This window comes from Chanos chanos, chromosome 3 (genome assembly GCF_902362185.1).
Source record: "Chanos chanos chromosome 3, fChaCha1.1, whole genome shotgun sequence".
Classification (NCBI taxonomy): domain Eukaryota; kingdom Metazoa; phylum Chordata; class Actinopteri; order Gonorynchiformes; family Chanidae; genus Chanos; species Chanos chanos.
In genome coordinates this window covers 12,572,457-12,597,131 of record NC_044497.1, presented here as the reverse complement: position 1 = coordinate 12,597,131, position 24,675 = coordinate 12,572,457, and the positions used below count along the sequence as shown (strand labels likewise).

Genomic DNA, 24,675 nt, shown 5'->3' with positions numbered 1-24,675 from the left:
AGATTTCAGGCATAAATAACTATTGATTCCAGTGGTAAAGGGGACATTATGCCTGCGTAGTTTTTTTCAATACGCAAGTGTAATTTCAGATACAGAGCTGCAAAGTAAAAGTGTGAATAAATATTCAAAATAATATTCAATCAGATATACGACTTAGGTCTACCAGACCATTTCATTTTCATTAAACTGTAGTCTCTTGAAACTTAATCAATCTTCAAGCCTTTTTTCAACAGCATATGGAAATTCTGACTGCAAATTGCAAACAAGCACCAGAACACCTAGCTTTCTGACACACATCTGCCACGGTAATCTTCAGTTATGTGGTTCTTTTCTTTAACTCGATTAAGCACTCCATAAGCATAGTTCAGTACATCCATTCACAGCACAAAGCTAAGCCCTTCACTCGGTAGTCTCAGACAGGTTGACTCCCAGAGATCTATTCCTAAGCAAAAAATGCTTTGAGTTTGGGGAATGATGAGGTGATGAGCGCAGTAAGAGTCTTCACGGTGTTACCGATGCCTTGGGGTGTTAATTAAGGCACTAGAGGAAAGATTGGCTCTAAGAAGGCCCTGCAGGTAGCCCACTTTACACGGAGCGGGTCTAAGCTCAGCCGAATGAATTCAGTTGAGCTCCACAGAACTCACCTGAACATTGATGAGAAGATGGGATTCTAATTCAAAAGATGGATCAGGAGGAATAAAGTGTGGAGAGAAAGGGATGATAATAACAGAAAGCTCAGACTGAAGAGCAGAAGGTGAGAAGTGCCTTTTATTCATATTGGTTTTTAAACAGCAACTTTCCTCTTGGCAAACAAACTTCCTGAAGTAATATAACTTCAAAAGCCCCCTTCAAATTCAACACATATGCGTAACGCACATCTGGGCAATAAATATGTGACATTTATCTCAACATTCTTTGAACTCGATCCATTTTCTGATTAACGAATGAACAAAAAAATAATTCAGTAAATACAATTTTGCTTGATCAAACTGTACATTTCTGTTTCCTTCAGTATGAATATACATGTATTCAAGTCAGTAAAGTACTGCAAGTGAGCCATTACACCGCTTCCAATTGTGATAAACTATATTCTTCAATACAAATATAAACTAATTTTGTAATGCTTTATCATATAATATATAAGTATCTATTTATACATACACATATACAATTTCATGACATTCCTTTTTGTTCATTCAAGTGGGGCTACAACAAACCAAGCTCTGGGCACCCTCTAAAAGATATCTCGTGCAAAAAACATCTCTGAAAATAACTAAACTATGAGCATTACAGAGAAACAAAGCTGAGGAAAACAGTTCATGACCTCACCAGAAGAGCATCCGGTTCACATGAATTTGTTTTCTGTCATCTTTGATGCTGCGTTGGGAATATTGAACATTCAGTGTGTGCTACCGTAGCGCAAGATCTATATCGTATCCACTTTAGTACCTTGTCATTTTCAGTGATAAACAAACAAAACAAACAAAAAAAAAAGGAACTTTGTCCTATGTGAAGCTTGTCAAAGCCTGAATTTCTAGACCTGAGTCTAAAACAGCAGGCTGAACAGCCAGTCCTACGACATGATGCCAAAGACTGGGTTGTGGCGACAGATACTGGGACCATACTCCTCATAGTCCTTCTTAGTGTGGCACACTTGAAAGAATTCAGGCTGTTAGAGAAAGAAAAACAGTCATAATTCATAGTAGAAAACTATGTGGATTTATGTACAAGATGTGACAGAACACAGTCAAGCCGTGGAACGTCGTCTGAACGGATGAGTGGTATTACCGTTGATGCCAACATGGATCCTCCAAACCAAACTGCATAACGCTGCATATGATGAGTTATCACCTGGACTTCCATGGGCTTGGGCTACGACGGGGTAAAAGGAGGGGCAGTTATCGGACCAGTAGCACCAGTGAAAACTCTAGCGCAAAACCTAACAAAGAAAGGCTGAATGATACGGACCAGAGAAAGGAAAAAAAAAAGACAAGCTAGACCAGGGAGAGGAGAAAGCTCTTACCTTTATTCTGCCCCCACTCAGCTCCTCACTTAGCTTGAGTCTAGCATCCACCACACGTTTGAGGTCTCTCTGCAGTCGCCGGCCAAAGTCCCGGAACATAGTGGATCCTCCAGACAGGACTATATTCTATCACACACATGACATCGACACTGTCAGCTGATTTGTAAACATCAACGTATCCTGAAACAGGGATATGATTTGCATTGGCACGTTTTAATTCAATAAAGACAAATTAATTAAGGTGTTGCGATGTCAAAATTTAATGCAAATGTGCTTTCCTTCTTTACTGTATCACAATATCAGATCAAACAGTGGAAGAAAAACTCATTATATTTTTTGAAATGATGTTGTACGCAATGATCAATGAGGATCAGAGCAGTGTGTGGAAGTCATTTATTAAAGTGCACGAATGTATTCAATTTTCAGATGACAAAAGCAAAGTTTGCAAGTATTCATAAATCAAAGCCGCAGCAATAAACCAGTAGCCGGACTACTTAAGAAATACGAAATGTCATACAAAATTACATCACTTTTACTGATACTGAATCAATTTAACCAACTTCAAAATATGCACAAAAAATCTCCTTGGAACACAAAAATATTTCACTCCTCTATTGCTAAAGAGCCAAAGAATCAGCATGAGCTCCAGGTTATTACAACAAATATACTCATATAACTTTTCCCAGCCCAGAAAGATGCTGGTATTAATAAAAGCAAAAATTGCATCTGTCATATTTTGATATAATGATATATTCAGCGAAGCCACAGGGAGGTGGTACTACATAAGAAAAATCGGAAATTCCATTCTGACCTGTGCAAAATGTTGACAGCTGGTGGCAACACTGGGGTCTACCTCAGATCTGTGTGTTAATGTGGGGCAAAGGGTCAGCCCTCAACTAGCAAACACGGCAGGAAAAACCCCCTGTTGTTTGGCGGAGGATATGCTAGAGCGTTATCCAGAGAATAAAAAATGTCTCTTTTTTTTTCTGAAATGCTACATCCATTTCATCCTCCATCCATTTATCATCAGTGTCAGCTGAGGAGATTAAAGTGAATACGAACTGTGACATCTGATCATTTGCAGATGACCAACTTTCAATTCATACTTAGGCCCTTGGGCACGATATGCTTCACATTCCCTTAAAAAACAATGGCAGGTGTATTGATTAGTCTCATTTATTAAATAGCCCAGAACTATGTGATTACTATCTTGCTGATAATTGGTCTTGAGGAGCATTAAATCGCCTACACAGTTTTGAGAATAAGACAATGAGCATATTATTTTCCACGCGCTTTCTCTTTTCATTTTAAGCCTAATTGTGGTTTTAGAAGGCAAAGTTTAAAGCTTTTCATTTCATATGCAAACAACAGGGGATAATTTCAATTGTAATTAGGACTTTCAGATTTGTACTGTTAATTATTGGTCAGCAGAATTGGATTTGGTTGAGATGTAGCTTTCTTTGTTTGCAGAGACATGTTTAATGACATTGGATTTTGCAATTAACAGCGCAGTGCACACAGCAGCACTAAAGCTAAAAGTTAACAAGCGATAATTATCTGCGAGGTATAATATTCCAATATAGTATTACATTTCCATTTCACTTTCATAATTTTATTCGATAACATGTCTTAGCCACTTTGAAATTGGATAACAAAGACAAAGAATGTCAACAACTTATGTCAATTTGTTGCGAAGATCAATTATTAATAAGACAAGACCAGGCCCATTCTCAAGATTAAAACGTGTCTTCAACCTTAAGTTTAAAGAATTCAGTGTACATTACATGTTTTTCCTTATAAAGCTTCATTTGACAGAATGTGTGAAGCAAAATTTTCTGTACTCTACCCTTGTTTTATTCAGATGCTGTGATTCAGCAGTGCTCTCTATAGATCTATTTACAGAAGTGCAGTGAGTGTAATGGATGAACACTGACCCCTGGTGTAAAAAAACCTGCACTGCAAGTGAGTGGTCTGGATGTTCAGGCAGCAGGTGTACTTGAGTATTTCATCTTTTCTAATTCAAAGCTTAACCATTTAGTTACTGAAAATACGCAGTACCAGAGTTAGTCACTTACTCGCTCAGGCTGTTTGCTACATAAAAGGGAAGGCTATACCATGGTTTTCTTTAGAGACTCTAAGTTCTCTTTCACTGAGAAAATTGTGTCCTAAGGCAGAGTGTGGATGTGTGTTGTTTAGCTTCTGGGCATGTATGAACACACATGATTTTGACAGCGTACCTTGTAAAGAGGTCTTCTGACATCTATTGGACAGTTCTGAATCACTTCATCCACTACGTCTGAAATGGGCTGCATGAAATCTGGGTTGGCAAACTGCGAATCAAAATGAATGTTAGTTTGAACGTTGCCCAATCGTTGATGTCTGAAAAGATGAGAAGACATGTGCCTCACCTCTGGGTGAAAGAATATCTCTGGTCCAAGAAAACGTTCATATCCTACGTCAATGTGAAATTCACTTTTGTTGATAGCATTGATGCCCTTATACTTTTTGATCCACTTGCCAGGGTCAGTGTCATATTTAGTAAACTCCTTTACAATGTCTGGGCAGATGTAGCAGTATCGTTCCTAAAACACACACACACGCACACAACAAAAATAATGTTAATGAATGGGAGACAAGGTCAAGAGAAATCCTGACCTGTGGTACTGTCTCATACAAAAATGATCAAGCAATATCAAAACATAAGAGACTGTTAAAGCCATATGAAGAAACCACTCAGCGGGAGTCCTCCACTGGTATTCAAGTTAATACACAGAAATCAATGTTTGGACTGCATGATGTCTGATACTTTCATACTTCTGGATTTTACAGCTGACAGTGCAAAAAATAAAAAGCACTGGCTAGATCTATAAAGAACCCTTAGAGACACAGTGTCTTATCTCTACTTATCTATAACACACAGCCATGGAGAGGTTTTACAAATACACCACAGTGATAACTGATATCCGAAGTTGAGCTGAAATCTTGCACTATTAAAACTCAAGATAAGAATCTCCACTAATATAATAACAATGACTGTGATGAGAATAGGCACTTATCTTTTGTATCTCCAAGGTAGGAGACGGTGAGAGCGAATTCCTGTGTGTGTGCGTGTGCGTGTGTGTGAGAGAGAGAGAGAGAGAGAGAGAGGAAGAGAGAGAGAGAGAGAGATAAAGAGAATGAGAAAGAGAAAAAGAGAGAGACAGGGAAGAAGAGAGATATGTTCCAATAGAGATCAAAGTTCCCATGTTTACATTCTTACCTTGACTGCTTTGGCTGTCTCTAGTGACTGTTCAGGTGGAATCCCTACTTCTCTCTCTCTGAGGAGTTGCTGAATAAAGTAGGTGATGTCTCTGCCCGCAATAGGGATGTGCTTTATGCAGCTTCCAATAACATAACCCTCTGCCTGGAATACAGTGACTCAGATATAATCCCACATATAATCCTAGCCACTCCAAAAAAACCCCAACAAATTCTGAATGGACTCTTTGTTACACTATAATTTTCACACACTGCATTACCAGTGCCCATATACAATAGGATCATCTTTCAAAACAGCAAAAGGTTATGACAAAACATACATTTTAATTATAAATTAAAACATGAATTTTCATTCTTCACTTAAAAACATGAAATATGAAACAAGACATAAACACTCAAAAGCCAATATGATTCCCATTTTACAAGCGCAGCATTTCATTTATCATTAATAAACCAGAAAAACAAAAGAAAGAACTCACCATTCTACTAATAGTCTAGACTCACATTAACAGTGAACAACTCAAACGAAGCACAGCAGAATCTGATGACTAGCCACTATGGAGAAAGAGCCATTACTAAAACCAATAGAGGGGAGATCACTAACACAAAGCAGTAAGGTATAAGGGAATAATCACAGTAGTCCACTAAATCTAAGACATCTGGGGATTCTGCCATCGATAACCAACTGGGTGAACCTTTATCACTGGCTTGGGATGAGATGAACACAATTCCTTACATGTTCTCCATTGAGCACTGGCACCAGGGATCATGCTGTGTGTTTTGTGCTGAGTCTCACTCATTCCTTTGAATTCTAATGGACATATAGTGACATGATCAAATAATTTAAATGAAAATATAATTAAATTTTTTTTGTTTTTGTGTTTTTTTGTATTACGTTTTTGTTTTTTTAATTGTGTAAGGTCTGTTTTATCAAAGAAGTCATCTTTCATCTTTCTTTTTCATTATGAATCTCCCTACACATCACAAATTATCAGGCTACCTTTAATTAATGCAAAACACTTAAGTGGTTTTGACAGCACGGTTGGGGTCAATTCATGAATTAATTCATTAGTTCCAATTCTAGCGAATAATTTGTATTTGAATGACAACAGGGGGAAATGTTAAGAAAAACAGAAATAGAGCCCAATTGGGCATAGAAGGAGTTGAACTGAATTCCATGAAACCTCCTCATTGTGGAGAGTGAACATATACTTTATCACACAGTTTGAGTATAGTTGGGCTTTTCATGTTTCAGTAGAAACTGAAGTAGTGGTGTTTAAATATACTTGAATACCATTTCCAGAAGGCAAATTCTAAAATCTAAACTGAATAATTCACATAGACAACTTCTGCACAGCTTGTAGTTCTATGATGTTTTGTAAAAATGACTTAATTTTTTAATTAATTCAATAAATTTTATGACTCATTTTTAGTATAATTTATGTGTTTAGTATATGCGTAAAAGACCTCTTTTCTGTGTGGAATTTTGCTTAATTTTTTTGCTTTGTCCTGTATCTCCAATTCTATTCCAATTCTATACCCTCAAAACTAATGTAAGTTTCAACTGCAATTCTGACTGGAACTAACCATCAGTTATAAATCATTTATTTCACCTTAACTATGCTGAACATATGTGAAAATGTCCCATTTCGATGAGAATATTACTCCAAAATGTAAGACTCACAAAGAAATGTTCTGGCTATGTTATGGGTGGAGTGAATATAGTGGAGAAGTAGCTTTACCACTGGTATAGCATGAGTAACTCCATCTCCACTGTCAATGACAATTCCTGTTAACGTGCGCTCGCCCACTTGTCTAGAGGTCCACGATGCTGCCAGGGCTAAAACAGCCTGAAACAAACAGGAACATAACATTAACATTTACATAATACATTATGGTTAAACTTATGTGAGCATTATAATTACATAGCAAGTGTGCAGCAAGTGTTAAAATATGCTTAGATTGTTGACACAAAAAACACGCTTTAATATTTATTTTTACTGAACGACTACAGAATCATCTGTCAGTATAGTTCAGACTTTAATTAAGAGCAGAAAAGAATCTTTGAATCTCTTAATAAAAACTTGGAATCTCCTCATTTGATAAGACTAAAAGCAGTTTACCTGAACAGCAATATACAGCCCTGGGACATTGAAGGTCTCAAACATGATCTCAGCCAAATATTCCCTGTTCTCTGGAGTGTTCAACGGAGGCTCTGTCTGGAAAAAAAAAAAAACAGATCCGAACAAAGTTCCAGTACGGTGACATCTGCCTTGCCTGCAGGTATGATAGATTTGAAACTGAATCAAGAAAAACAATTGTTGGACACTTCATTTGAATGCTAGCAAAAGTGGAGTGCATAAAATCATCACAGTCATCCTTTCTATATATCTATCAAAAATATAAAATAAAAAGTGCACGTCAAATAAATACCCATTACCAAATGTTTGTTTATACAGTCGAACAACATTGCAAACAGGAATATAGATATAGTTACTATGACACCAAAAAGCACATACACACACACATATATATGTATGTGTGTATATATATATATATATATATATATATATATATATATATATATGTGTGTGTGTGTGTGTGTGTGTACACACACACACGCGCGCGCGCACACACACACACACATATATATATATATGTTTATATATATGCACATATATTCTTTTTTTTTTACATTACTGACAAGCTAAGCTTCTATCTGTATCTACTGCTGCATATTTTAGTGTTGCATACTTAACATTCTTCAGGTTTCATTTAGAGCATGTAGAAACTAACACACATAACACATGTGCAGCACACATCATCTCACCATGAGGAAGCTATGATCCTCTGGTTCAGCCCGTAGATATTTAAATATAACTTGCTCCATGAACTTCTCCATCAAATCCCAATCTTCAATTATCCCATGTCTGATTGGCCACTGGAGATAGGTAATCAAACATGACAACAGCATAGCAGTGACTGCGGTACAAGGCATGTTGTTTGGTAACTTTATCCAGTTTTCACATTGTAAACATCGGTTTCACAATTTGGTTATTCTTCAATTTGAATAAATTTAAAATCAGTTGATTATTGAGGTAAGATGTTTTGTTGTCCTTTTTTTGTTTGATTCCAACTTCAATAATTACTAAGCTAATAAATATGAAGAACTGTTATCTTAAATACAGGTAAACTCTAAACATGCAGTTCTTGTAGGGCATGAATCAATATAGTCAGTAAGCCTGTTCTAAAGGAAAATTGCACATTTATGCTGGTGCAGGGGAGGTTGTGAAAAATGTTTAAGAATGTGTAACAAAATGATGTATAAACAGTAGGAACAGATAACTAATTATGTCTTTCAGAAAAAGAACCAAACTTGCAGCTCAAATTGTGAAGCCAGGTCAATAAATGAAAAAAAAAATTCCTAGAGCTGTAAACTTTGTTGCAGACTCTACTAGGTAAATATGAGTGTTGGTGTTCTCCTCAGCTGACAGCTGAAACAGCAAAGTAATAAAAAAAAAAAAGAGCAAACTAACTGAGTCATCCTTTCACTTTGAATACTGCAAATCAAAACAAATACATGTACACAACCATCAGCTGAAGACAAAATGCATTCAAAAACCTAAAAAACAAAACCAAAAAAAACCCCATGAACATCAACAGCTGTTCCAATTAGCAACAGAACAGAGAATGGCTGCTTCACATTGTACATGGACAGGGTTCAATTTTTTTTAGCACGTAACGTACTTGTGGCACACTATAGTAAACATGAATTACCTTGGTTGCATAGTTAGGTTTATCAATGGCTTCATCTCCTATGAAGAAATCCAGGTCATCCACCCCACGCATTAGACGCCTTTGAGCCTGGTCTCCCACACTGGCTGTTTCTCTGATGGCAATGCCTAGAGCGAAAAATACAGTAATCTTTCAGTGTTTGTGTTTCCTTCCCAAGTGCTGGAAAAGTATAATCTAAAGATATAGGATTAAAAGGAGACAAAGTAAGAGGTAGTATCTACTCCTACAGATTTTTTTTGTTACCCTGAAAAAGTAGTTGAGAAACTCATAAAGGTCAGTACAACAATGGCCATTTAGTCTTTGAGACATAAAACCTGAATCAAGGTCAAAATGTATTGAAATGAGTGGCTATCATGGCTTTAATTAGAACCTCCCCAAGACAAAGATTAATTAAATCCTGATCCAAAAAAATCCATCCTGCTTTTGCGTAATGGGGAGCTTAGTGCCATCACATTTAGCTGTTTTCACCTCATATCTTAACAATACTGCTTTCATTCAAACTGATGTAGTACTTACAGGATGGCATGATAAACTGTGGCTCAGTGTTTCCAGCATATCCAATTTTAGTGTATCTAAAATTGAAAACATTCATTTATGTTCATTAAAAATCAGATTATCTTTTCTGCACTCTTCACATACATTTTGCCAAAGTTTTTCCTCCCTTACTTTCTTTTTTCTTCACAGTGAACTTTTATAAGTGTAAGAGCATATCAGTCTATCAGTCATCTAGTGTCTCCTTGTCTCATGACCCAACAAGTTTTAATTATGCTACAGGGTGTGCTGGATTATGGATAATAAAACCCCTCTGTAACTCATTATTGCCTGCAGTTTATCATAATAGAAATTGGTGGGTGGAGAGACCTCAAATACTGTTTGGTTAATTAGCAGTAACCTTGACTACCCTGACATTACCCTGAAACAAAGCTCTTCATCATTTTAAGGATTATGTTCCTCAGTTCAGAACGTAAGTTTAGACACAACTGCCTAGCTTCACGACGCAATTTTATTTATTTAATTACTCTATTGCTTCCCAACGCAGCTGCTTTTTGAAGGGTCCAGCTCGAAGTTGTGTTCGCCAGGCATTTTTTCACAGACGTGACCTGACATGAGGTAAACATACCTCACGCGCGCACATCAGTGCATCGGCTCTGGCCTGCATTTTGTGGTGGTTGCTTATGACCGTATGGTCCAACATACGCCATAAAAGAGGACTTCTGCAAAAAATTATCTAATTTGCGCTGTTACACAAACAGAGCTATCAGAATTGCGTTATTAAACTATTTTGCATCCAACAGAGTTCTGACCCATTTTTCAACTAAACTAGAAACAAGCCCAGAGCGTAGCCTACTTTCCTACGCGTAGAAAATGAGCCGGAATGGTAGCAAATATAATTGCTCGACGTTACAAAGGTGCGCTCAAAAATTCTGAAGGATTAAGACATAACGTTCAGAGAAACAGCAATTAAAAACATCCGATATTTGCTGACGACATGACCACTAAAATACAAGTGCGACAAAGGATATCCGATAGACTATGTGTAATAAACAAACTCACCCTGTCCCGCAGTCAATCACGCAAGGAGGTAGATGAGCTGCCATTCCGAGCTAGAAAAGAAAATGGAAAAATCAACTTGTAATTATTTCGCCAGAAGCATTTATTGGTACAAATACATATTATGTATCAATAGTAGGCTACACCCATGATACTGTGGTTAAAGGTACCTTCACCGCAATGAAAAGTACCTCTTGATTATCGCAAGCACCGTTATTTTTTCGTGACAGCGGGAGTACTTCCCGAGTCAAAGGGAAAGAGAAAAAATAGAAACGCTGAGTACGTTGTGTGGAATCCCAGGGAGCTGACACGATATTAAACTCTGCCCTAATTTATTCCTTGTATCACCAGTTTGCCACCCGTCACCTTATGCTTTGTGTAAATGGTTTCACAGATCATATGCCGTGAAGGAGTTGTGCAAGATTTCAATCAGTTACCCGTATGTTCAGTGACAGTTGGATTCGTACACATCAGTGCTGCGATTAGAGGATAACATGACTATTTTGACAAGGATTTAGGATGCATCTATAACCTTGCTATAATTTATATACAAATGAATTCTCTATTGAGAGCAGTAACAGTAAACGCTAGGTGGCGGTCATCCCCAACTTGTATTGTGCTGGTGGAAGGGCTTCCTTGTAAATTCATTATAGCGAAGGTGCACCAGAGAAGCGAATGTCACCTTCCGTGTGGACCCTCTAGATTTTCCACTGAAAAACACGAGGGCGGAACATGTTCATAACACAAGCAACTATTTCACGAATGAAAACTATATTTGAGATTACGCCTGGATAAAGTAAACCAGGTTATCTAAATCTGCTCTTTGAATGTAATTCTTTTAGAAATGGCCGTGTTAGATTCATCAAATGTGAAACAGCAAAGTGTCGCTGAAATAAAGGTTGTGAAGTGCTGGTGAAGTAAAGAATGGCTTGCTAAGTTATTATACAACTTCTCTTACAAAATGACTTTTACTTTGACGATGTCAAACACCTCTACCCCGGAAGTAGACTATCCAAACTGTTTTGCGCGAAAGACATGAGTGATCGTGTAAGGATGACTGAAAATGGGGCTCAAGTAAGTTGGCGATTCCGTAGAAATTGCAAATAACAGCAGTTAGTTCAATATTTCAGTTATCGTTGGTGCTATTTAGAAAACCCATTGATTTTCAAAAACTTTAATAGTTACCGCATCTGCAGTAGACCTATTTCTATTGTGTTTGCTATAAGTTACTTTTACAAACGTTAAATTATGGATATGATTAGCTTAGTAGATTTGTGGTATGTTGCAAGGCTGTGACTTACCTTCAGGTACTCATATTATTATTATCACTATTATTATGATTATAATTATTATTGTTATTATCTTTAACAAAAAATGTACAGTGCTACATGTAGTCATTGAATCTTACAGCCAAAAACATGGTGTTCCGCTCGCTGTTGTGAGTGAGTTTCATTATGACTCACAGAATAAACATATCAGGAATAGACAGCCAGCTAAACCAGGTTGTGTTCTGATGTCTGCTGCTCAACCAGCCTCACTTCCTTTGCAGCTATTTGCTAGACTCAAAGGGCGACAGTCACTGAAGGATATCGAACCGTGTATTTTTCCTGAAGATGGTGGTCCATCTCAAGGTACGAAGAAATAAAAATGTTGATATGCCTCTTCAAAACTTGTCAAACTGATATGGCACATTCAAATGATGACGTCTCTCTTATTTTATGAAAGACTATTTGTAACACAGTATAAATATGCTCCCTTTCCTCGTGCAGGGGACGTGGTTGAGTTCCATGGAACAGAGGGCACTGGGAAGACAGAGACTCTGTACCACCTGGTGACCCAGTGTATCCTCCCAGCACAATGTGGTGGCCTGGAAGTGGAGGTCATATTCATAGATACAGACTACCACTTCGATATGCTCAGGCTGGTGACGGTCCTCGAGGGTCGATTGTCTGACAGCATGGAGAAAAGAGCAGAGGAGAATGAGACTGAGGAGAAAGTGCGTTCCTGTCTCCACAGGCTCTCTGTGGTTCATTGTTCAAGCTCTGTTCAGCTCCTGTTTACACTTCACTACCTGGAGAACTCCTTCTGCTGCCAACCCTCACTTTGTCTGCTTGTCATAGACAGCATCTCAGCTTTCTACTGGGTGGACCGCAGCAACGGTGGGGAAAGTATTACACGTCAGGAAGCAAATCTGAGGAAGTGTGTTGAACTGTTGGACAGATTCCGCAGGGACTATGGTGTTGCAGTGTTTGCCTCAACTCATGCAATCATGAGAAATTACACAGCAGCATCTGATGCAACATCTGAAGTGGCTGGTCCCTCTTCCTCAAACTCATCCTGGAAGTGTATGACCCGCAGTGCGGTGGATTTTGACAAGCCTTACCTGTGCAGAGCGTGGCAGAGGATAGTGACCCATAGACTGCTCTTTTCTAAAAGTGATGTAGCTAAAGACCAGAGACTTGTTTTTTCTGTAGCTTGTACCTCTTTTAGTAACAGAGTTATGAAAAAATGTTCCTTTTACATCTCTGACCAGGGTATTAAGTTTTTATCATGATAATCTGCATGTTTAAATGTTTGTCCTTTTCTGGTCTATCAGCAATTCAAAACAAATTAACTTAGTCTCAGTTTTATGTAATTGACTCAAATGAATAATATATATATATATATGTTTTTCTTTTTGTTTTTTCATGGTCAAATATCTTATTTCTTAGAGCTCTATAATGAATTCCCTGTTTACTATTTTAATAAAGACAGATTAAGAAATGAATTAAGGTATGTAGTATTTTTCACATGGTCAGCAACATTCATCTGATTGAGTTGTGATTTAATCAACCCAAATGTTAATGAGGTGTTCCTTCTGTTTGAAAGAAGAAGCTCTGGTCTTTTTTTCATGGAAATGTAACACTATCATTTCGGGTCTATCATGATACAGAAAGCAAACAAAGTTGTCTAATGACCTTAAATGGTGACCACATTGACTGATCTTTCCTATTGTTTTAATTTGACTGTTTCCATGGATATCCTACTGATGAGTTTGATAGATGATGACATTTATTCTGTGGGCAACTTCCAAAATAAAGGAATCCCTTGAGTAAATCAGAGAGACAAAGTATTGAAAGCAGGTACCTTACATGGGTGTGGTCCCTGAGTTAACTAGGCAGTGAACAGCTAAGGGTCATATTTCTGTCCTTTACTTTGGTTACTGTCACTGAAGGAAAAGATTTCAGAGACTTTGAATTTGACAGAGGGAAAGATGTAATTAATTAGGGTCGCCATGCCAAAAACACATAGACTGTCACTGTGATATCCGAGCAGTGTTCTCACTGGCAAAGAGGCAGACAGCCCAGGAACTGTTTGCAAGAATCAGTCTAGGACATGGGCAAGCGGTTTCTTAGTGCAGTGCAGTGCAGTCTGTAAACAGCTTGACAGGGAGAGATACTTTGCTCAGGTAGTAATGCCTAAAACTCTTATTACACCTAAAATTACTTGTTTGCAAATAATGTGGTGCCAAGAATACAGACAGTGATCTACAAATTAGTGATAAAATCACCTTTTAAGGTGTAAGGTGCATTTTTTCTACACGACTCCTTAGAGGCTTAGGTAAGTACAGATAAATTCACAGCCATTTTGAGTAAATGAGTTTCATCTTCATCCTAGAGTGAAGTACTTCCATCTTGATGAGAGTGGCATCTCCAATGACAGTGTGAACATCCATAGGGCACAAGTGGCCACTGAACAGTTTTATGAGCATTGCAACATCGTAAACAACATGTTCAGGCTATCTCAGTCACCATACCGAAAACCAGTTGACCACAGCACACAAGATTGTATTTTCCACCTCCAGCACTATGAGAAAAACACTTAAGCTGTTCTGGCATTTGTTGTGACCCAATGCCATATCAATGCCACGTTGTTCTTGTTTCCTTCATTTTGGCAGTTACTTCTTTGGGATCAAATATTTTAATTAAGTCTAACAGGTAAACTGTAATTAATCATTGGTCCTGTGAGAATGAGTGGTCCTTTGGCCTTTTGTGACTGCTTATATTTAATAGCAAGTTGGTGCACTTGAATCTCCTCTTGGTAAATTGATCTCTGTTTCTGAAGTAAGACTAGGCTGGACTCTGTAACACCACATCTCGTACTGTTACAGAGGACACCACTAGATCACTCAAAACCACAACCGTCCATTCAATTTCACTCAGCTGTACACCAGAATGTGACATTTAAACTGCTGAAATGATGTAACATTTAGCTAAACTAGGTAAATAGCTAAAACAGTCAAAAGAATGAATTTGTATGTTGGGAACATTATTTTGTTCTCGCACATGTTCAGTCTTGTGTAAGAAAGTGTATTTCTACTGATGAGCTTTGAGTTTTGTGTTTGTGACCAGTACCTTTCATTGTGTCTGAAGTTCCCCCATTCGTTGAAGTCAATGAACATTTAAGCATAATGATTTGCTGGCAGTTTAAATCTTCCCCTATAGCTCAGTAGTTGGCCAGTCATTATTCGCAACATTTGTCTGCATTCAAACAGTCCTTCTTTACAACCATTTTGCAGGACGGTCAATACAGTCTTAGCACCCTCTTTTTTTCTTAACAAAATGTTCAGATCAATTTGAAACAGTCAGACATGGTAGAGTATGAAAGACGCTGTCAGCATTGTCAGAGAGTAGAGAGAAATCTCAGGCTGTATGTCAATGCACATGTTATCTGTTGTTTATTTATTTATTTATCATTGAAACTATAACAAGACCACAAAATTGTTCAGAGTTTAAAAGCGTGTTTCTCTGTAGCATGCTAATGAAAATGGATTGCCAGACTAAAAAGGAACTAGCTCTGTCTAGTTTGCTAATGCAGCTGCTCCTTTGCACTTACTTTCAGTAATTCTTTGATATTTTATTTGACAGCAAATAAAGAAATCTTAATCATGTTCCTGACAAGGGAAAAATTATTGAAAAACATAAAGCAGAAAGTGAATGACAAACAATCTTATTAGGATGAGTTTTTGCTATTTCTGACCATTATTCTTTTCAAAAATGGATTGTATTGCTGAAGAGTGTTGTTTTTGTCTCTGTGTGTCAAGTCACAAAAAGAATAAGGTTGAACTAAACATAATTGCCATGTCTACTATCTTTAAACAAATGTCAGCTCTAGTTGTGGATGAATACCTGCAATGCAGAGTTTACTTTTTAGTATTTAGTGCTCAGTGAAACACAAAAAATTCTAATACATAAAAAATATAAAAATTTCAGTTAAAACCAATAGCTTGCTTGCTTTTTGGTACGTTTATGGTATTTATAGTCCTGCAGTTAACAGTGTGACTCAATTTATGAGTACTTAATTGAAGCTGTTAAAACGTGTAATAATTTACAGTGCAGTCCAAAAGAATTTACACTTCTTGGCAAATGGAACCAGATGTTTGACTCTATTGTCTTTGTGTTTTCTGGAGTTCATGATTCTGATTGTAATAACAGCCAAGGACCAAAAGAATATTGAACACAAAACAAAGACGCAACACTATATTTCATCATGGGTGTGATGTTCTTTTCCTGTCACTGGAACAATATCTCTTCTGTCAGCAAATACACTGCATTTTTCTGTTGGCAAAAAGCTAAAAAGTTTGATTCTGATCTTAGCCTGGAACACAGAATGAAATTTTAGCTGCATAACTTTCGCTAACTGTCCAAAAACAGAGTTTAATTTGTTGGTGTTCATTTGTTTGTTTTGATGTCAGTCCTTCCAAAAACCTGATTAACATGGGGTGCTTTACCCACGAAATGCAACTAACTTTTGTAAATTTGCATCTGCGGCCTTGGGGTTTCCCCTGACTTCCAAATAATCTGACTGACAACCATTTGTATTCTTTCAGCTGAGGGTTGTTTTCCTTTCCCTGTAGTGATGGATGATAAAAGGAGCTTCCCTTAACTTTGTACTTTTGTTAAGGGAGGAGCCTCATGTGACCACAATATACTTCCTTCCAATGTGAGAATCTTAAAAAAAAACAACAAAAGTTTAAAAAAAAAGTAGCATGCTGAAACTAATTTAGTTTCAAGCATAAATAATTACAACATAGGTTTTTATGACCCCCCCCCCCCCCAAAAAATTGTTACAAAAAATCTTTTTTTCTCTAGAGAATCATGTTGGTTTTAATGTAAAGACATTTAGGGTACATACAAAATATCATGGGCCGTGCTTATCATATCAAACTCAAACACACATCTGCACACATATAGACACTGCTCCACATCATTAAGAGAATAGTCCTCTTCCTATAGTGCACACACACGCACACACACGCACATACACACAAGCCACAGATGATTCAGTGGAGGGAAACGTGTGAAAGCAGGGCTATGAAGGAATCAGTGAGACACTGTCCTTTCACACAGTAGACCCTCTTTTAGACTATGAAGCTCATTTCCTCTTGCACCTGGACTGCTTTGGACATCTTCCCTTCCATCCTTGACCCTTAATGAACCTCCCATTTTCAATGAGAAAAGTCTGCTCAGCAAGGCAGGTTAATTAGGATAAAACAGTGTCTCTGCTGTAAATGATGAGGAAATTTATGTCACATACTCTCATTTGTGTGCTTTACAGAACACTGAAAAATGATGGTTATGTGCACTAAATAAAATATTGTTTAATGGTGATTTATGTCTTAAAAAGTATTTAAACAAATGGACAAAAAGTAAATAATTTGTGTGCAATTTTTGTCATATGCTATTGCAGATTAAACATGACAATTCTCTTGCAAGGAAATCACAACAGTGAAAAGTATCATAACACTCTTATTTATGTGTATACGTTTGTGTTCTTTCACGATGTAAATAATATGTATGTAACTGATATGCCAGGTCACCGTACACACATATTATTGTGATACTAGTGAAGAGTGAAATGTCAGTATACATTAATGGTTCTAGAACGGTACAGCGGTCGTAACCAGAACTCGTGCATGCAAATACCTCACACTAACAATCCGGTCCGTACTACTACCAAACTCCACATCCATTTTTTCTCATCTCTTGATGATGACTGAGAAGCCTTTTTACCTGGAGTGTACCCTGAAATATTCCTCCGCAGGGCCAGTGAGACTTTTTTGTAATATTTTTATATCGCATTTAAGACATATTTGACATGTCATATTGACCACACGTATTTAATAGTAAGTTACTAACTCTTGTGTGTAGTTTTCTGCATGGTTCTGAGCAAACCATTATCTAAACGCTGAGGCGGATCTATTTGCCAGAGAGACGATGACAGGCAGTAGTTTGGTCACTCTTAAACATGGCCACCATGATGGAGTAAAGGCTACAACTTTAAATTTCAAATTTTTTTGAGGAAAACTATTTTTCTCTCATCTTCACGAGGAATGTTTCATCCTAACACAACATACCGAACATCGAATTCATGTAAACGCTTTCGAAAAAGTTTCTTGTTGGATTACAGACTGATTTAAGTTGGCTGGAAGCTGGAAAGGAAAAAAAAAGAATTGCATCAATTCCGTAAGCATTTTCGTGTCTCTCGATTGTTTGAAACGATTTGTGTGCTGGTTTTTAACATTTTTGCAAAGTATTCGTGAGTGTACATTGTTGACTATAATGCGGAATACGCAAAATTACAAGTGGGAAGTCAAAAAACCTAACATTTTGTGTGTTTTCCACTGTGTACATATTGGAAAGTGATGGCTAATGTTTGAGTGAGAAGTAACAAGATTCGCCGTTTGTCTGGAATATTGCAACATTGTTTAAAAGTATGAAACTTGTGACATGTTAAAGGAGTAAAATATTGTATTTTGAGATTTTTAACCGCTGAATCAGCCTCGGATCTCTCCACGTTTTATTTTGACCGAGGGAACGATATTCTCAACCCCCCACCCTCATACTAAACGAAAGTAGTACGTTTCTCGTATGGCATTAAAGGTCATGAAGGAAGTATTAACAGACTTCTAGGGTTTAAAAGGTAAGTCGATGCAAGTGTAATCACAGTAGTGTATTTACTTTTATTTGCAGTAATTGTGTCAGTGCAGCTGTTTAACGTCAGTACGATAAGTACTTCTGTTTTTATTTGGACGGTCCAGCCATCTTTTGCTACGTAATGCGCTCGAGCAACTGAGCAAATTAAGTCAGAATATTACTCAGGTTTTTATGTTGTTATCAAGAACTTAGGAAAGTTTGTGCTAAATGTTTGCGCGCAAGTGGTTATATAATCATGTCAATTGCACATTACGCCATACGCATCAATTGCACATGACGTCTTATACGTAAGTCACCATCATACTTTGGGTATCATGAAGTTTAACCTTTTGGATCATAACGATTTTGTGCCAGTCAAACCATATCATATTGGGGAATGACTTGGTGTCATTTGATGATCCGGAATTTCCATTCGGACAACCAACACATCAGAAGGATGGCACAATTAAGGAATACAGTAGTCAAGTCATAACATAACATGTCAGTAATGCTTTAACTTCATTTTTGTGTGCATTTTATTACTTTTAACCTTGTCCGTGCTGTCAAGTCAAAAGTTCAGCTGAGTGTTATCATAGTTTCATGGGAGTGTGCAATGAGAGAATCATCTCCATCCCATCAAAGCTAAGCCAGGGTTTATGCCAAACTAGGTGCAATACTGCAAATGTATTCAGTCCCTCCTTTACTATACAGTGAAGTTACAGTTTCCAGGAGGCTTAAACTTTGATTATCATAGCAACTTCACTTGGTGAGAAGTGTCTTAAACATGAATATGTTTTAGAACACTGTTGTGCAGCATAACAAAACTACTCTTAGTTGACCAATAGAAAGACTGAATTGCGCGAATCTTTACTGTAACTGACATTTTGAATATGGCACCCAGGAACCCATTTTGCAAGACAGATGGAATCTGTGATAAATTGTTTGAGGTGTTGTGCAAAGTTACAGATCCTGTCAATGCTCAAGTAAACAAGAAGACCTAACTAAGTAATCACCTGCGCCCGAAACAAACAAATGCGGGCTTTTATTCATTTTAGGGTGTTTATTGTAAAGTACTAGGGCACACAACTATTAAAGAAAGCAACGTACATAGAATGAGTTTTTACGTTGTCAAGGAATCAGAATGAACTACATAGGCCATGAAACTCATTCTTTCTGTCGTCCCACTCTAGTTAATGATGGAGACATCAACCTTGAACTGTGTGCTGTGCTTTGCTCTGAGAAGATTCTTGGTGTAAAGAAAGAGGAGCAAAGATGGCTATATAAAATGAACAATGAATTAATGAAAAAAAAAATGAGGACATTAGATTTATGTATTTTTGACATCAGAGATGCTTAGGGAAGGCATATGTGTTTCAGAAGCGATATATTTTCCATAAAGGTAAAACGTTTACTAACGTTTGTCAGGAAACTTTGTCCTACCCCAAGGGATTGGTTTTTTTTCTGGCCTCTGAAAGTTCGCTGTCTTACAATGGTGTAAGGTTAGAGTAGTATATATGAAAAAGTGTAAGAATTCTGAAAAGAGGAAAGACAGAAAATGTTATTATCCACCACAAATCATGAGATAATGACAGTTTAAAAAAAAGGAACTCCTCTCCAGTATTTGTTTAAATTCACATAGGTTGATGTGTATGGTTAATGGTGTCCAGGATGTGCACCTTGACTGTGAGAGACGGATGTTGTAAAACACCGAGAAAATATACAAGGCCCAAAGCTGAAATACACCAAAAACTTAAGTTGCATCGTAATGAGAAAGATCTCCAAATCTCCCATCAGAAGCCACACTAATGCCAATGGGCTTTTCAGACAAGGTTCAATCAAAAAGCCTGTATTTAGGGCAGTCAACAAAATACAGCGGCCTGGAGTTTTCCAAACAGCATTGACTCTTTGATTGGGGACCGAGGGTAACGGTCTGATTAGGGCTTTGCCTTGCGTATCAGCAGTCAGGTTTGCTTTGTTAGATGAATGCTTGTGTAGAAATGGGCCTTGTACTGTTAAAGATAATGATGGATCTTTAATGATTTGGGACTTTTACATCTGTTGTCCCGGGGCTCCTGTTAAGGTCAATTTTGGCTAAAGACCTAGCTCTCCTTGCCAGAAATCCAAAACTTGGCTCTAAATGAGTTTTTTAGTAAGACCATAGTCCTAAGCATAGCTCTGAATGAAATAAGAAGTGGTTAACAGGCTTTAGTATATTTGTTAGTCAGTGTTAATCTTTGCCTCAAGACTTGGACTCAATTGAGAATTAATTCTTTGAATTGATGAAGGCGGTACACTATTTATGTAAAGAGATATTCCCTGTAAATTCACCATTCCCATAAACTGCTGCAGAACCACACAGGGATGTTAGTCATAGAGAGAGTGTACCAAGTGCCATTACAAATGGTGTGCATGTTCATTACTTATTAGAAATAAGGGAAAAGAATTCATTTTTATTTCATTCCAGTGTTGTTTTCCCATAGCAGTGCACTGTTCTTCACATTTTGAAAATATAACACATTTGCGCTTGCTGTTGAACACAAATCATTTTCGTAATTTATTCACAGTGTACAGTTTGAAGAGAAATGTATGTTGATCATTGTTGGGGTAGATTGCAGTCACTCTGGACAGCAAGGATGGCATATGAAGCATATGAGGTTAGTCTTACCTGTATGTAAAAATGCTTCCATTCATTTATGAATGTGGTTGAGGTGTTTCTGCTGTGGTAGTAGGTGTGGTCACTTTGTGAATGAAGATTTGCCTGATAATTAACATGGGATTTTTTTTTTCTTTTTGTGTCCGCTATCTGTTGCTTTGGAGGAATTGAGTCTTTTACAGCATGCAAGTTTCTAACTTAGCTATTCACAAATTATATTTACTGTTAAAGAAAAAAATGGTCTAACATCTGTAGAAGTTTAATGGAAAAAGATTGACGGGCTACCTGATCGGACGGATCAGCCTGTATCTGCAAACGTAAGTGGGCTGTGCTGTGTTTAAGTCCCAGTTAGCGGCGACTGTGTAGAGCACACATGGGCTTGCTGAGCACAATGGCCTGATTGGTTTCAGCACATTCTGTTCAGCTCCACTAAACGTATGTTTAAGATGTCTTTCTAAGGATGATTTAATGGAAATAATTGAACGTTTAAGATGTTTTTCGAATGAAGAATCAATGGAAATGATTTATTAATACACGCTGGACCCTTGAATATTGTTCATGTATAGATATAGGCTGGAGCTCAGAGGAAAGTACTGGTTTTATCAAACGGCAAATGTGAGACATAAGAAGAGTCATTTACAGGTGGGAGATGCGGAGATGACACTCGAGCTGTTTTCACATATGCACTACGGACTGTGTCCGCAGAATCGGGTTCGCATTTCGTCCGAAGTTGCCCTTTCACACATGTAGCACACAACAGGAGAATGTCTGTGTCGCACGCGTTCTCACCTACTGGAAATACTCCGTTTGGTTTGGGCGAGGGGTAGCATCTGGGCAGAGCGTGCAGGAGGCAGGGCATGACGCAAAAAGTACACTGCGAAAATCGCAGCGTTTTGTTTACAACACTTCGAAAATGGCGGACGAGGCTACCGACTCTTGTCTGACGATTTCGGCGTTGGACCTTACCAACAGATGTTCCCGAATCTCGTCGTCTCTCCGGCTAGACGTTTTTGTTAGTGTCTTCGCGTAAATGACACTCGGATGTTTGTATTCTTCTGGTTTCGCGCCAGTTTCATATTAGAAACAGCATCAACACGCCCACTCGCTCGCTGCGCGTTCTCCGGACTGTAATCCACTCTATTCGCACATGGACTCAAACAAACACACACCGGACTTTGTACTAGGGGGCTGGTAGAATAAAGTCCGTTTAGGATCCGATCCGACTGATTCAGATATCTGCGTTTACACATACAGCCCCTCCGGTTAGAGTCTAGATTATTTCAGGGTTGCAGTGCGTGTGTGAAAGGGCCTTTGCTGAGTCTGCGAAGAAGAAGGTGTGATATGAGAGTAGAATCAGATGAATGAACGTTGGATTTTTACAGGAGCCAAGAGAGAGACACGTTGGTCGAATCTTGATGGCCTTATGATTGAGACCTAGTGGAAATTCAGAAAATCAGCTCAGTATGTCAGTGCCTTTTTTCTTAATGGGCACTCACCGCCGCTTTAAGTCCACATATAATGCACATTTTGAACAAAAAGCTTTGTCCACTCTGTGGAAGAGGCTTTAGGGCGGGAAAAATGTGCAGTCATCTGCCAGATACTGTCTTATTTATTTATTTTTAACTTTAATCTATTTAAGTTAGATGGTCTGTGTATCCATTATATTGATCTTTTAGTTAATTATGAATGATTTAAATTCATCCAGGTATACTAAATTAAAAGTTAAGTGTTTTAATCCGTTTTCATTAACTGTCAGTGGCTTTGGTTGTTCTCTTAAAGAACAGTAAAGTCCACTTACAATGTGTGTAGAGCACTCAGCTGAGCTGTGAGGGCATGCAGTACACATGCTGTGATTATTCCCAGAGTTATTAGATTGCCAAGCACTGAAAGCGCACAGGCTATTTTTTTTTCTTTTTTGGATGTTTTTTCTTTTCTTTTCTTTTCTTTTTTGCTGTTTGGGACTGAAACTCGAACACAATAAAATATTGTCACCAGAAGCCTGGTGAAATTGCAAGAATTTGTAAAAGTCTTTGTTGTCTTTGTGTGAGGGAATTTGTCCTTCTGTGTTCCTGTAGTTGGCCTCCGGGATTGCTGCTTGCATTTGTATTATGGTTATTTCTCTGTGTGATTTCTGCACACTGTAGACTTTGTAGGACGTTTTTTGGATTAGCAGAGAAAGCTCTCACAAATGTTGTGGCCAATCTCACACAGGGTTAAAGAGGCTGCAATGGCTGTGAATGACCTCTTGTATTGGCTTGACGGCTCTATGGTCTACACCAGCTTTCTGACATACATTTCATGGCCTTTTGAAATTTCTGAAACATTTCGTTGACACAAGGCTAGAATTGAACGTATGCACAAGCAAAAGAGTATTAATGATTATCCCATTCTCTGGAGACATTGGGTGGAAAACTTTGTTCTGGAAGACACAGGTCCCTTCACAGATTTGTGGGAAAGTCTTTTCTTACACAGTGATATATGTGGCTTACTCAGTGCTGTCAGGTCACTAAATTTTTTAGTTAAGGTTTCACATATCTTAAAATAAGTTTGAAAATCTTAGTGATATTGATTAGGTCAAGACATTAATTTTTTGTTACATTTAAATGTTTTGGTATTGGCAGTTTTCATTTTGCATTACGGTTTTAAAAAGTGCAAGTCCTCTGGAATTGTAACTCACCCAAAAAAACAGCTCTGAATAGCTGTTGTCATTTGGACTGTCTTTTCTGGACTGATAGCCATGTTCCCTCTTAGCTTGTAGAATACTTAAGTCACTCTGTTGAGAATAGATGTCTCTTGCATGGTTCTGTTTTCACTGGCCAAGCCAGCACTGGCTCAGATAAGAGCTGCAGGGAGAACTCAAGTGACTGAATCAGACCAACGCACCTCCTCTCTGATTGGCTGGATTTCTACAAACAGCTACAGTGAGAGGGGGCGTGGCTGACCTGAGCCACGCAGATTCCCAAGAGCGAGAGGGAAGGAGGGAGGGAGGGAGAGAGGGAGAGAACTCTGGGAGTAAACAGGCTCGCCATGTCTTTTCCTTACATGTTGGGTAACAGACTAATTCATCTTGGCTTATATTCTTAATTATAAGATCACCAAGTTAAGGCCGGAATGGTTTCATTTTCTCTCTCGGCATTTGTTACCCCAAATTGAAATCGGGAACACTGGACCTTACATCCGAACCTTAGAAAGGGCAGCTTTTTTTTTGCGCATAGATACACACACATATGATTTCCGTTTCCTTTTGCCGTCAAGCTTCATGTGGTTAGCTGGCTGTGGTGGAGTTGGAGCTCTGGGCTGTGACAGCACACTCAGACCGAGAGGGGAGAATCCTTTGGTTAAAATCAACAGACTAATAAGAGGCGGTGTAGAAGCTCTGCAGGACTCTTGGGTCTTGTGCTTTCTTTCTGTTCCCTCCACAACATGACTGCTGAATAAAA

General features: G+C 38.0%; 3 protein-coding genes across 3 annotated transcripts in view; 2 read left to right on the top strand and 1 right to left on the bottom strand.

The window, feature by feature from the left end:
• Positions 1-1,162: 1,162 nt before the first annotated feature.
• Positions 1,163-10,853, bottom strand: actr3b (actin related protein 3B). The gene is made up of 13 exons (XM_030768788.1): positions 10,798-10,853; positions 10,631-10,680; positions 9,593-9,648; positions 9,059-9,183; positions 8,112-8,222; positions 7,405-7,500; positions 7,024-7,131; positions 5,283-5,426; positions 4,432-4,605; positions 4,261-4,353; positions 2,024-2,149; positions 1,789-1,872; positions 1,163-1,669 (listed from the first exon to the last, which is right to left on the bottom strand). The coding sequence occupies exons 2-13, from the start codon at positions 10,672-10,674 to the stop codon at positions 1,574-1,576; spliced, it is 1,257 nt and encodes a 418-aa protein (XP_030624648.1). The 5' UTR covers positions 10,675-10,680; positions 10,798-10,853; the 3' UTR covers positions 1,163-1,573.
• Positions 10,854-11,680: 827 nt separating this feature from the next.
• xrcc2 (X-ray repair complementing defective repair in Chinese hamster cells 2) lies at positions 11,681-13,168 on the top strand. The gene is made up of 5 exons (XM_030767580.1): positions 11,681-11,701; positions 12,177-12,258; positions 12,397-12,935; positions 12,972-13,062; positions 13,161-13,168. The coding sequence occupies exons 1-5, from the start codon at positions 11,681-11,683 to the stop codon at positions 13,166-13,168; spliced, it is 741 nt and encodes a 246-aa protein (XP_030623440.1).
• A 4,815-nt stretch (positions 13,169-17,983) lies between these two features.
• kmt2ca (lysine (K)-specific methyltransferase 2Ca) overlaps positions 17,984-24,675 on the top strand; it is an 81,196-nt gene continuing 74,504 nt past the window's right edge. Inside the window, exon 1 of the mRNA XM_030769621.1 lies at positions 17,984-18,132. The gene's annotated coding sequence lies outside the window, so the exon portion shown is untranslated. The remainder of the gene's footprint in view (positions 18,133-24,675) is intronic.